The sequence below is a fragment of the Tetranychus urticae genome, chromosome 2 (genome assembly GCF_039701765.1).
Source record: "Tetranychus urticae isolate SD_2017Ah chromosome 2, NJAU_TeUrti_SD_1.0, whole genome shotgun sequence".
In the NCBI taxonomy this organism is placed as follows: domain Eukaryota; kingdom Metazoa; phylum Arthropoda; class Arachnida; order Trombidiformes; family Tetranychidae; genus Tetranychus; species Tetranychus urticae.
The window spans coordinates 1,529,846-1,542,956 of NC_142959.1; the positions used below are offsets into that span (position 1 = coordinate 1,529,846).

The 13,111-nt window shown below is 31.8% G+C and overlaps 4 protein-coding genes and 1 long non-coding RNA gene across 5 annotated transcripts; 1 reads left to right on the top strand and 4 right to left on the bottom strand.

Moving 5' to 3' along the window:
* Nucleotides 1–1,015: 1,015 nt before the first annotated feature.
* Nucleotides 1,016–6,808, bottom strand: LOC107363511 (uncharacterized). Its single transcript, XM_025161106.2, has 3 exons — nt 6,280–6,808; nt 1,494–1,752; nt 1,016–1,361 (listed from the first exon to the last, which is right to left on the bottom strand). The coding sequence occupies exons 1-3, from the start codon at nt 6,806–6,808 to the stop codon at nt 1,205–1,207; spliced, it is 945 nt and encodes a 314-aa protein (XP_025016874.2). The 3' UTR covers nt 1,016–1,204.
* LOC149093683 (uncharacterized) lies at nt 6,369–6,898 on the top strand. The gene is made up of 2 exons (XR_016198625.1): nt 6,369–6,508; nt 6,597–6,898. It is a non-coding gene; the product is annotated as an uncharacterized LOC149093683 (long non-coding RNA).
* Nucleotides 6,899–7,350: 452 nt separating this feature from the next.
* LOC149093684 (TBC1 domain family member 22B-like) lies at nt 7,351–10,036 on the bottom strand. Its single transcript, XM_089267369.1, has 2 exons — nt 8,596–10,036; nt 7,351–8,365 (listed from the first exon to the last, which is right to left on the bottom strand). The coding sequence occupies exon 1, from the start codon at nt 9,788–9,790 to the stop codon at nt 8,666–8,668; it is 1,125 nt and encodes a 374-aa protein (XP_089123495.1). The 5' UTR covers nt 9,791–10,036; the 3' UTR covers nt 7,351–8,365; nt 8,596–8,665.
* Nucleotides 10,037–10,390: 354 nt separating this feature from the next.
* LOC107363512 (NADH dehydrogenase (ubiquinone) B14.5 B subunit) lies at nt 10,391–11,138 on the bottom strand. The gene is made up of 3 exons (XM_015930751.3): nt 11,066–11,138; nt 10,591–10,947; nt 10,391–10,524 (listed from the first exon to the last, which is right to left on the bottom strand). Exons 1-3 carry the CDS (start codon nt 11,079–11,081, stop codon nt 10,466–10,468), a joined length of 432 nt encoding a protein of 143 aa, XP_015786237.1. The 5' UTR covers nt 11,082–11,138; the 3' UTR covers nt 10,391–10,465.
* A 907-nt stretch (nt 11,139–12,045) lies between these two features.
* On the bottom strand, nt 12,046–12,909 carry LOC149093685 (uncharacterized). The gene is made up of 3 exons (XM_089267371.1): nt 12,820–12,909; nt 12,355–12,711; nt 12,046–12,288 (listed from the first exon to the last, which is right to left on the bottom strand). Exons 1-3 carry the CDS (start codon nt 12,833–12,835, stop codon nt 12,230–12,232), a joined length of 432 nt encoding a protein of 143 aa, XP_089123497.1. The 5' UTR covers nt 12,836–12,909; the 3' UTR covers nt 12,046–12,229.
* Nucleotides 12,910–13,111: the final 202 nt, after the last annotated feature.

Genomic DNA, 13,111 nt, shown 5'->3' on the forward strand with positions numbered 1-13,111 from the left:
CTATTATATTAATAGTTACTATTGCTTAATAGTTTGGATTTATGTTTTGAGCAGAGTTTATGCAAAGTCGAAAACATTTGATTTATAACTCGAGTAGCCTGAAGAACTCCGAACTTTGACTCTCGAAATTTGCGTTTAATTTTCAATGCTAGAGCAATGAATGTATCCGACTCGACTTTTCTTTCAGGCTTTTTATTGTTCGAAGATCAAAGGAAAAACGTGATTTCTTTCAAGAATTCTTTATGTAAAGACAGATTTTTCGTGTAAAAGTAAAAGCCATCTCAAAGCCCGAAGCAAAAGGTAGAATGAAATGACGCAGATCTGAATATAAAGACGAATGAAAGGTTTCAAAATATTGAATACAAGATTTGAAAAAGAATGAACTTCGAAATGATTTCTCTATTGTTATCATTAAGATTTTTCTCTCTCGTTGATTCTTCACAAAATGAAGGAAAAAATTTCAATCTTGTTGTCATCTTGAAATGAAACTCTTCAGAATGGAAATGCAATTTTGCAGAAAAAGAAACAGAATAAATGAAAATGGTGAAAATTAATGTGAGTTAACAACAGACATTATATTTAGTTGTTAGCCTAAGGTAACGAAACTAGAGACTGATTTGTTTTGTGAAAACTTTAAATGTCAGTCGAAGCTGAGGCGTACAAGTTTGAAAAGTCATTTAATTAAAGCAACAAAATTCAAGATATTAATTCAATATTGCCTGATAGCAAATATGACGAGTAATTTAATGAAAAAAAACTTTGAACTTTAAAATTAAAGAGAATTAATTTCGATATTTGATCAAACATTTCCAGTCCCAATTGAGATGAAATTTGCATCAACAAAATTGAGCATCAATATTTCATTACAAGTTATTTACAAATCAATTTCAACAAAATGAACAAATTAATTCATCGTTTTGCAACATTTTCACCATTTTCATCATTTCCTAACTGTTCAAATGAACCAATTGATGATCAATAATAGATTTGATTGTTGAAGGATTTTGAAGAATCGTTTTCAATGCAAAAATAAAACATTTATTTGGTTTTAAGCAAAAAAAAGGTTAAAAAGATTGAGATTGCAAGATTGATCAACAGAAAAATTGGTTTAAAGTGTTTTCCCAACTTTTGATGCCATTCCAGGTCGCTTTGAGTCGTTGTCGTTATGTGCAAAGATCGATGAATTATCGATTCTCGATTGATATCAAAATAGTCTTGAAGCTTTACTGTAATTTATAGTTTCAGTACAAGGATAGATTAGAGTACAATTTGATCCCGTTAAGGCAACCAAAGCAGCTTCAGAGTAAAGTTTTACTGCTGGAACCAGTTTTACATGTAAACCACGTCTTTCGGCTGCAACCCTGAAAACATGAGGAACAATTGGAATTAGAAAAGAAGTCAACTAATTAAAAGTTATTCTTGTTCAAATAAACTGGAAAAGATAAATAAATCAATTCTGTTTTCTCTCGCTTGGATTGTCCAACATTGCTTACCCAAATATATTGACCAAGGCTCTTTCAAAGGTGCTCAATGTCAACGGTTTGTCTTCACTCTTCAAAGCCCATTGGTAAACTTTGCATAAATGCTGCCTCTTACAGGTTACCGAGTTTACTTTACGAACCTCCAATGTTGCCTCCAAAAGAGCCAAAAACTTTTCCGTTGTTGGCTTATCAAATAATGGCAACTCCCAGGGAGTCCCAAGGTAAAAGGATCGTTTACGTCGCTTACCTCCAGTCAGGCTGCTCATGAAACCTGGAGAAAACAGTTGAAGAGGAAAAATGATGGAATGACAACAAATTAGATTCAACTGATTTGTGGTTCAACAATTTTTGGATTGAAAAGTTTTCTTGTTGCAACCTTCACCAGTCTGCCAATGAAAACAAAAGGACAGAAACTCGAGAAAAGCAAAATATATTTTCATCAATTTCAGATGGATCATGAAAGGATTTATCAATTGGAACACTTTTTGATTGGAAAATGTCAAAAAATTAATATACAAATCAAATTTTTGTGCTAACCAAAGATTGACAAACAATCAATGATGGAATTAAAATTTTTGTATTTTTTTCGTCTGTTGAAGGTTTAGCTTTTCATATCAATTGCTTCAATAATCTGTTCAGAGGTTCATGATGTAAAATAATGTTCAAGATAATGTCAATAATGGCTGGGAAGGAATGGAATCAAATTTTGTGGATAAAATCAATTGTTTTCCTGATTGTCAGACAATTTAAGGCAACATTTCAAGGATAATGATGAGTAAACAACTGATAAGAATGTTGAACGGATGATAAACAGTAAAATATCAAATCAGTGAACCATTGAAAGTTATCAAGTTATTTCAATGTTACACGAAAATCAAAGTGAAACATTTCTCAGGACAAGGAATACACAAGTAAAATAACAGAAAACGAAAGGATAAAAAGACAAAGAAAATGTTGACATTAGACAAGAAAAAGTGAATGTTAAGTAAATGGGTAAAAAGGCTTTTTGATGAAAAAACGGAGATCAGTGACAAGGTTAACATTCCGACAGGAATTATCGTCAAATTCATTTTCTCTTGTTCTTCAAGTCTTTTCATGTGATCAAGTTATTTTCATCTTATCAACTTCCTGAGATTTATTTCAATTGGAAGGAGAAGGGAAGGGAAGAAGAAGATATTCCGTCTTGATTCATTCTCTATCCTTTTGTCTCTTTTCCATCTTTATATTGAACAAATTCTTGCTGAATTATTGTCACAATAAGAAGTGAGACATGATATTAAAAGAAATTAAGAATTATAAAGTGTCTGGAAACAGTGAAAATATGTAGACTTGGAGTTAGATGAAACTCCATTTCGAACGAAACATTCAAATGTAGACAAATTGGTTGAAATTTTTCTCATAAGAATTTCTTTCCATGAGTTTTGCATCTTTCATGGTAAAATGTCTTCAAAGGTCATCCTAGTTAATTGAGTTCTAAATATTATCAAGGTTGGGCTACTATAGCTGTTGCTAAATCGCATGTTAGACACTTATAATCGGATAATGAATCTGGTCAAATTCAGTAGGCTGCATGTTAAGGTGATTCAGATGAAAACTCAAATTTGAACAACTTTTTGACTTTTATTTTTTTCAACAGAAATATCAATAAGTTCTGGTATCTTTAACTACTTTTTCATTAATATTTAACTGATACCCATGTTCATCTGAAATTATTGAGTCAATTGATTAAGTCGCACTTTTTAAAATCGAAGTAAAAGTCATTAGTAAAAAAACGACAGAACTTTCTGATGCGACTAACAATTCCATTGAGACCCAAAACTCTATCAATAGTGTTGATGAATTTCATTGAGCCCTCCATTGGTACTATTAATTTGTCAAAATATTATTTTCTGTTTGATCAATGGAAATGTAATGATAATCTAGAAACCATTTCAATCATTTTCCTCAATCGATTTTTGGTTAATCAAAATGCCGATTTCAACCTTTAGTTAGCAAAAGTTAACAAAATATCACACTTGATTCACAATCAATCAATTACATTTTTCTTTTGGCAAACTTTTCATCACATTTCTCTAACCAAATTGGTTTTCTGGTTAACCCGAAAGATTATGAAGGCAAATGATAGTGAAATATCCTCAGGCTTTTGTTTCTCTTTTGTGTTCAATTTAATTTCCATCATCATTTGGATTAACTTGATCAGTAAAGAATCCAATTATAAATGCGAATCATTTTGTTACATAATTTCAACCAAAATGATTATTCAAATAATCTTACATGACAGTGGATTCAGCAAAAACAATGCATTCAACTGTTGCCAAGACATTGCATTTGATTAAATTTTCTGGTTCATCTAGCAAAGAGTAACCAACAATTAGGAAAAAAACAAACGAATAATTTACTAATTCCTTGATTTTCCCTTATTTACTGATTAAATTTCAACTTCTTCCCTGACAGTAAAGTGAACAAAAAACTTGCACATTTCCCTGATCAAACTGTCTTTGAACCTTAGTTATTCAAACAAAAGAACCTTGATTCAATTAAAAATGCAATCTCAACTCATTGGTCTTACATTATAAGATAACATGAGTGAATTCATCAGAATGCTGCTGTGATTGAAAAGTGGATAAATTAAGGAACAATGAAGAGATTGGAAAATTTCATAATTTTTGCAAAAAGGATTGTTGCAATGATCATCAATCTTGATTAAATTTCGTTACTTTCATGATGTTTCCAAATGTTTAGTTACTTTAAAGTTAATTTTTGGTTTCAACTCGAAATTCTGTCATCAAAATGCTCTTCTATTTACCTAAGGTAATCCTACCAATTGACAGTTTACCGGTTAAAGTCAAGGTTAATAACTTGGGTTTGATGTGAACAATAAATGGCTTAATGAGGTTAACATTGAATGCTAAGTAACAAAGGTTTCCTTGTTATTTGCTCATTAACTGTTAATACAAATGATTAAAGGTAAAACTGAGCAAACAGTTATTGAGTCCATTTAAGGTAACAAAAGGTTCAATTTGCACTTTACTTTTTACTATTAAATGCCTAGGAAAGGTTACTCAATTGATTGTTACCTGAGCTTATCAATTCTCAACTGAAGACTAAAAGTGTTGATTGGAAAGGTTGCTCAGAAAAGGTAACAATGAAAATGATTGAATCAAGGTTTTGGTGTTGTTCTGGTGACAGTAAACAAGATGAGAGGATTGAATATGAAAGCAAATTGAAGAAAAGTTGATTCCTATGAAACAACTTAAATTAATTAGATTAATCAGTTGGTCTTGAAATCGAACGATAAAAATGACGATTGATCAATGTTGGTCAATTCAGATTTTTGCCTTTTCTTTCGTTTCAACAACATGGAGAAATCTGGAGAAACTGTTTTCATCATTTTTTTCATCAAATTTTCTTCACCAATTCATTGTTATACTCTCATGATGGAAATCTCATGATTCTCTAGAGATTCCAATCGATATTAAGTTTAACATTATTATTTTTACGATTATTATTATTATAATGATAGTCATTATTGGGGATACAAATATGTTTACCTTTGATAAAATAAATAAATAATCTTTTACAAGAAATGAAATGATAAACAAATAGCAATTACTGTTTCTCATCATTATTATAATATCATTAGATGAATTATTTCAGATTATTGTTTTACATTTTCTGGTAAATAGCTGAGAGTTTCATAGGTAATTATTTTACCTTTTGTTTCATCTTACAGTTTATTCTTGCTACTGGAGATTGTCGTACAGCTTTCAAAATTGAGTTTGCATCTAAATTATAAGAAGATAAGATGAGATGAGGTAAGATGAGTGACACGATTAAATTGCTGGTCAATATTCAACTTTAACCATCTTTTTCAATCATTTAAATGTGATGACCAGGTAACAACTGATTATTGCACATTAATACGTGATTTGATTTCCCAAGAAATGGATCGACAAGTTGGAGATGAAGGCGACATTTGCCTGTGAAGATACACTTGGCTTTTCACCTTAAGTGGTTCTTGTATTAATGAACAGTTGAGAATGGCTTTTATCTGATCTTATTATATAAATGTGAAGATTATTATCTTTGAAAGTGTTATTGGATGATGATGAGAATGGTTTTGATTGAGCAACAAAATGGTTAAAGATTAATATGCATCTTTACTAAATTAAGAGCCACTAGATGGAGACACCAAAACTGGTAATGAGTTCATGTATTGCCATAAAGCGACTAAACACCTGAATATAAGTCTCGAGTGTTAAAAACACTTTTTTACAATAATTTGTGATTTTTGGTGTTTTTGTGGCTGTTGTTGGAATATCTTTTGGCCTGTTTGGAAAATAACTTGAGATTTGCTTTGGATTAGTGTCGGAAGGAAATCACAAGGGACTTTGATTTGAGTTTAAAATAGTTAAAATAAAGTTGAAGTTCAAATAACCAAAGATCAAAGATTAGGATTAGCTCATTAAGGGATTTATGGAGTAGGAACATGCTATTTCGGATGACTTTCTAAGATTTTCTTACATGCTTATGGTCGGAGAGAAATGGAAAGTAAAGAGACCTTTCAACTAAAATGAAGTATGCACGATGTTTAACCTTGAGTTGGCCCAGTAAACCTTTAATTGCTGATAAACACTAATAATTTGAAGTACATTTCAAATGAGGCGCGTATAAGTCTTGGTAGCTACTTTTACGGTGTCTCTGTAAATAAATTGTCTGTTGACTAAAAGTTGCTTTTCTTTGATTGGCAACATTTTTTACTTTTGAAACATTGATTGGATAAGAATTTTTTATTTACCTGAAGGTAAAGGTAGATTACCAGTAACAGCGTAAATGGCGGGTAAAATGGTTAATCCGTAAATAACACTAGTCATTAGAAGTGTACTTAAGCCAATTTTACGAGCCAATCCGGGATTGTAAAGATACAATGGAATACGAGCATTTGCATCACTGATGAGTGGATGAGAGACGGCAAAATCAGAGATTGGAGTCTCTTGACGGGAAGGATGGTGACGATTTGAGGAAAGGTAAGTTGGTAAAAGTGAGGAAGAAAAATTTTTGTGCGACTTAAATGAGGAGAAAATGTTTCTTAATGAAAACGGTTTACTCTCATAGGAGCTTGGTGAGGATAAAGTGTCAATGGATGAATTCAATGGTGTTTTTGGATTTGATGAAGAGGACGACTGATGATCAGGTTGTGGTGTTGTTGGTAAAGGACCAAAGATTTCGGTTGAATCTATTTTACTCTCAATGGTGGACAAGATTGCGGTTAAAAAGTAAAGGTGAATAACAAGGTGATAAGGTGAGGAAGAAGTAAACGTCGCCATGTTTGTTTCAATGGTGTAACGTGTTTAATCATGACTCTGTGGGAAAAGACTGAGAGTAAAGAGATTTAGGTAATGAGAAGGGAAGAAAAATGAGTCAAAATAGCAAAATTTAAAGTCAGCCTCAGGTACCTTTGAAGATGTAACAAGAAGATGATAAATCAAGACAAAGAAAGAGAAAGAGAGAGCTAAAGGTGGAAAGAAAGATTGTTGTTAATGTACGGAACTGAATGTAACACGGCTTTATGATCTTCACGGCTCGCCAATATCTAATGAAAACGTTTGTCCTCTAAGGCTTTACCATCTTGACACATCTTATTTCATCTTTCTCACAGTTTCTTTACCTCTTGTTGTTTATAATTGCTTTAAATATTATTTTGCTGATTATTTGCCTTTAAGGATAGTTGTTTTCATGTTAAATCACATGTTAAAATATTTCATTCATTGTCAATGGACATCAGCAACTGACCCCAAGGCTCTCTCTCTCCAAATTGTTTTAGTTTTGATTTATACACCACCGAAAAAAAAGACAGAACAAAATATGATTATATTGAGATTGTTTATAAGGTTAATTAGGTAACCAAGAAAAAGTGTATAGCTATAAGCTAATAACAATAAACGGGAAAAATAATAATGGTAATAATGATGATCAATTATTGAGCTTGTACAGAGTACAGTAAGGTTATTCAGAAGAGCAGCAAAAAGAGAGAAATAAAAAGATTCGGATTTCTTTTTCATTGATGTTGGACTTATGATGATTATGACAATGGTGGTAATGATTATGTTCATGGTGATGATTATGATTATCAGAAGGAAGATGATGGTATTAATGAAGAGCATTAAAGATGATTGTTGTCCTTTCTCCAGAAAAGTTGCATCTCTTGCTGTGGAAATTTGATTGAACTTTTTTATTGTATTCTTGCAGTTTATTTTAGGTGGTGAGTCTTTTGATTGAAATAATTTTCTCGGTCAAGTTTAACCAAAGCGTATAACCAGAACGATGATCTTTCAATGTGATCAAATTTAATATCAACACCAGAATATGAGAATGAACTTTCAAATGATGCTTGTTCATTTGATCTTTATTCTCTTTAATCTTAATCATTATTCTTCCGGGAAAAACACGAATCCATCCGTGGTCTTTATTCATTCTTTTGATAGTTGGTTATATTAGATAATAATAGGAAAGTTAGGGTGGAAAACATTATGGATGATGTGTTTCGTTTGGCTTATTATTCACAACATTAGAAGCGCGGCAAAATAATAGACTTTTAGTTGGTTATCAGCTTCACCATTACCTTCATTATAAACAATATAATCATCACCATCAGCAATATGTACAGTAGCATCAACTTCATCAATTGATTAATTTATAGCAAAAGAAAGGCATTGAAATTCTTCCGGTTGCGAATTGTATCTTTTCTTCTCTTTAGATAGCTCTTTTTACTGTAGCCTTGATTATTTCAAGCTAAGATAATGAGAATCAACAGATCAATTTATGGTGAGCAGAAAAGTAACTAAAAGGAACCAAAATATTGAGAGAATGAAGGCCTTTTCCAGCTGAAAGGAAAACAGAAAACAGAAAACTGTTAAAAAATGATATTTAGCTGAGACGAGCAGCGAAAGGCCGAGTTAGAGAAAAAGATGAAAAGATTGTAATACGTAGAAAATTCAATGAATACAGAAGAGAATGAAACAAATCACTCAATTCGTATTTAATTCATACAATTTATTCGTATTTAAACATGTAAAAACAAAGAAAAGACAAGAGAAAAAATAAATAAACTCACCATTTGCATTAATGTGTTGATTGCTAGTTGAGTACCAATTTTCTCGAAACGGAAATTCAAACAATCGGATTCATGATGAAAGAAGATGATTGGGAGTAAATGTTTCTTTCAATGAGTATGCATCGGCTACCAATAACTCAACTTCATTGTCTCCCCAGTGAAAAGTAGGTAAATTTTGAAGATACAGTATGAGTCCTTGAAAATCATTTTCTTGAAGTAAATTTTTAGACCAATATCGTAGGAAGGCAGCACAAACGTAAAGGTGAAAAGATGCTGCAAATGGTGATCCATTACCAAGAGAGTTATTGGTAATGGTTAAATTAGACGATTCTAAGAGACTGGACGTTAGAGTGGAACCTGTAGATGAACTAGAAACATTGGCGGTAGACGAGGTCAAAGCTCCTTCAGCCAAATAAGTGTCCCAAAGGCGAATTATACAACGTAAAGGCAGTTCACGGATGAGGAGATTATTCATCCAACGGAAAGAGAATAGTAGATAGTTGACATTATTACTGGATAGATGATTGTGAAGTTTAGAATCGATACGAGACATTACTCGAGAAAGAAGGTGAACTAAACTTTGTATTCCAGGTTGAGCAAAAGTATAATTATCCTGAATGGAATCCAATAATTTGTTTAAAGACCAAAAGGAATCTGCTTCTACCCCTTGTAACACTTCTTCAGAAAGAGTTGATACATTTACATGATCCAATTCCGATAATGAATGTGTTGGCATAAATTCGGACAAGTAAACAACAAAGAAAGGTATCACAAGGTCATTCATTCCTTGAACATAGCCTGAAGCTGGGTGACGAATAGAATAGATATAAAGTATCCGTTGAAATATTCTTTGAACAATTTCTTGTTGAAAAATTGAAACCAAAGGTTGCATTCGAGGTATATCAATGTGAATCTGTCTCCAAATTTCATCATCTGGGCATCGATTATTATTGTAATATTGTTCAACATAATGTTGATAATCAGATCTTTTACGTGCCAAAGCTGCAGCCCTTTTTTCCCTTACAACAGGAAGATAGCCTAATAATAATTTCCACGTTACATGACGAACTGATGGTGGTACACCTGCCCATGCCATTGAACGCAATTCATTTAAATCTGTAACCTCATCTTGATAAATTAATTTCTTAAATTTAATCAATTTATTGTCCATCATAGCTTGCTTTGTTGATGACATGATGATGATGATAGAGAGTGAAAGAAAAAGCAAAAAATAGTCAAAATACTAAGAGGAGAGAGTGAGAGTGTGAGAGTAAAAGGGAAAATGTTTCAGTAAGATTACACGTGAATTTAATGCTGATGCTGAACAGTTCAAGGATTTAAAATTTATTTATTTTTGAAAATCCAATTAATCACAATAGGAAAAAAACAAAAACAAAACCAAAAAAGTGAACATTTAAATTGGTTAAAAACTCATATCAAAGAAAATATAAACATCATAAAGGGGCCATCTTCTAATAACCAAAGAGAGGCAAATTCGGAAAAATATCAAAAAGGAAAATCATTGAATTTTTTTCATGTAGTTTTCCTGCAGCAAGTTCTGCTGAGTTTTTCTGATTGAAACTATCCTTTCACAGAACTATGCGATTTCTCATATTTTTTTAACCTATCATACTTGTCTTGCTCTAATGTCAATCATCAATCGATAAAATTCGTTTTTTCCGTAATCTCAAGAAACTTGCAATTCAATATTATTAATCACACTAAGAAAACAATTCACCAATATTATGCATATTCCAAATTTTTCAATTTTCGTGAGAAAAACCAAACGCACGAATTAAAATTCATTAAACACTATTTATTTTCATTTACAATTCTAGTTAGGCAACATATTCAACAGAATCAATTAAAATTAACGGAGGATCCTGACCAAGCGATGGGCTCCCAATGTGTCTTTGTATTTGTACCTATCTGAAAATTTGATAAAGAAAGATCAATTAATTGTTTTCCAAAGAAACCATGTTGATGCAAATTTACCTATTGGTGGAAAATATTCAGGACGAGACTGAATATAATGCATCAGTCTAGATTGTTCAAGCGTAGCTCTTTTGATAGAATACTTAACAACAAAGTATCCACCAATGAAACCAATCAAAATACCAGCTGCATGTCGATAAATCTGAGAAAACACGGGTTTACCAGAAGCATATTGACCTATTGCCATAGCGGAAAAACCACAAGCAGCACCTACTCCAGTACCATAAATATATTTATCAATTGGTTTGCGGTGATCATCAAACTTTGTAAAAACGTCCAATGGATGATATCGGGGTCCTAATCGGGCCATGTTATAATGTGCTTCTCGCCAGTTTGGGCAATAAGCATAATCATCATCTAACATTAAGTGAAATAAAAAAACAAATATTAAATATAGAAAATGATTTATAAATTATTGAATCATAACTATGGTATAACAGGATAGTTAAGGATAGTTAAAGAATTAAATACTCACCAATTGTTTCAGCCATTAGTCTGAATTAAATTAATTCATCAATTTTAATCAGTTTTATTGAAACTGTCCTTCAGTGGGACTATAAAATGCATCGGTACTACAGCTCCATCTATTTGGTATAAATTGAGTACACAACATATGGTCTCCTGCGAGAGGATACAGCAATGAATAGTATTTTCAATTTATAATTTTGTCAAAAGTTTTTCTTTTCAAATATTGATTTTTTTAATAGATTTTTTTTATAAGTTTTTTTAAATTTGACAATGAATGCATCAAATTACTTAAAATTAATTGAATTTAGTTATATACTGGAAGGATTCCAAATTCTTTATGAATTTGAATCAGATAAAAGTGCCAATGGTGAAATGTTTCTTACTGCCTCCGCCATCATTGATGAGATATTTAAATATTCTTGGTTCGATAAAACGATTTCAAGCCACACCAAATCTATTTTGAGCCAACAATGGCGCAAAATAATTTGTGGTAAGCAGAGTTTGGACTATAATTTGTTTAAAAATGTTCTTTCGGACATTCACAATGTTTGTGAAGATTATTTGTTGAAAAAATATTCAAGTGAAAAATATGCAAGTGGAAAATTTGCAAGTGAAAAATATTCAATTGAATATTCAAAAATTGACGATTTTAAGAAATCCAGTTTAACGATCGATTCTGGTGTTCAGACACTTGTCGAACAGCCACAGATGCAATCTGGTGGGTCAAAACAATCGCTTGATTTTGAAAAAACCCAGAAAAAAGAGAAAAAGTCAAGTCTTGACAAATTCGCTAACATTCCGAAAGAACTTTTGGAAAAAAATGGCAAACTGCAAACAAACGTGCTCGAAAAACACATCAATAAAACATTTTCGTTTTATCAACGCTCTGGAATTGACTCTAATAGTTCATCAGCTCAATCCACAGGACCTCTTAAACATCTCAATCCTTCACCAACTGAAGATGATCCAATTTTACCCATTTTACAATACAAATTGAAAAAAATATCTTTAAATTCAAGAGAAAATTAATTTTTTCTCATTTTCAATGTAGCTTGAATAAGATGCAGTAATTAAAAGATTTTTTAAATTGTTAATTTGTTTAAATCATGATTTATAATTTATTTAATCACCATACGAATAATTCGTCAATATATTACAGAGTATAGCCTAATTAACGGAGAATCCTGACCAAGCGATGGGCTCCTAATGTGTCTTTGTATTTGTACCTATCTGAAAATTTGATAAAGAAAGATCAATTAATTGTTTTCCAAAGAAACCATGTTGGTGCAAATTTACCTATTGGTGGAAAATATTCAGGACGAGACTGAATATAATGCATCAATCTAGATTGTTCAAGCGTAGCTCTTTTGATAGAATACTTAACAACAAAGTATCCACCAATGAAACCAATCAATATACCAGCTGCATGTCGATAAATCTGAGAAAACACGGGTTTACCAGAAGCATATTGACCTATGGCCATAGCGGAAAACCCACAAGCAGCACCTACTCCAGTACCATAAATGTATTTATCAATTGGTTTACGATGATCATCAAACTTTGTAAAAACGTCCAATGGATGATAACGGGGTCCTAATCGGGCCATGTTATAATGTGCTTCTCGCCAGTTTGGGCAGTAAGCATAATCATCATCTAACAATAAGTGAAATAAAAAAACAAATATTAAATATAGAAAATGATTTGTATATTATGGCATCATAACTATGGTATAATAGGATAGTTAAAGAATTAAATACTCACCGATTGTTTCAGCCATTGGTCTGAATTAAAACAGGCCAACAATTTTGATTTTTAATCCGTTTTATTGGAACTGTCCTTCAATTGAACTCTCAAGTTGAATTAAAATGAAAGCCAGAAATGGGATCGGATCTCGGATTCAGTTACAATACCAAATGTTTTGATCGAAGTTATCCTATTCATCGCTAGATGACGCTGAAGAAATCATAACCGTGCGATTATTTGGCTTTTATAACTGTGAAGATTGGATTTGATGGTTACTGGTTACTAGCTATTCTATAAGCTAACCATCTCA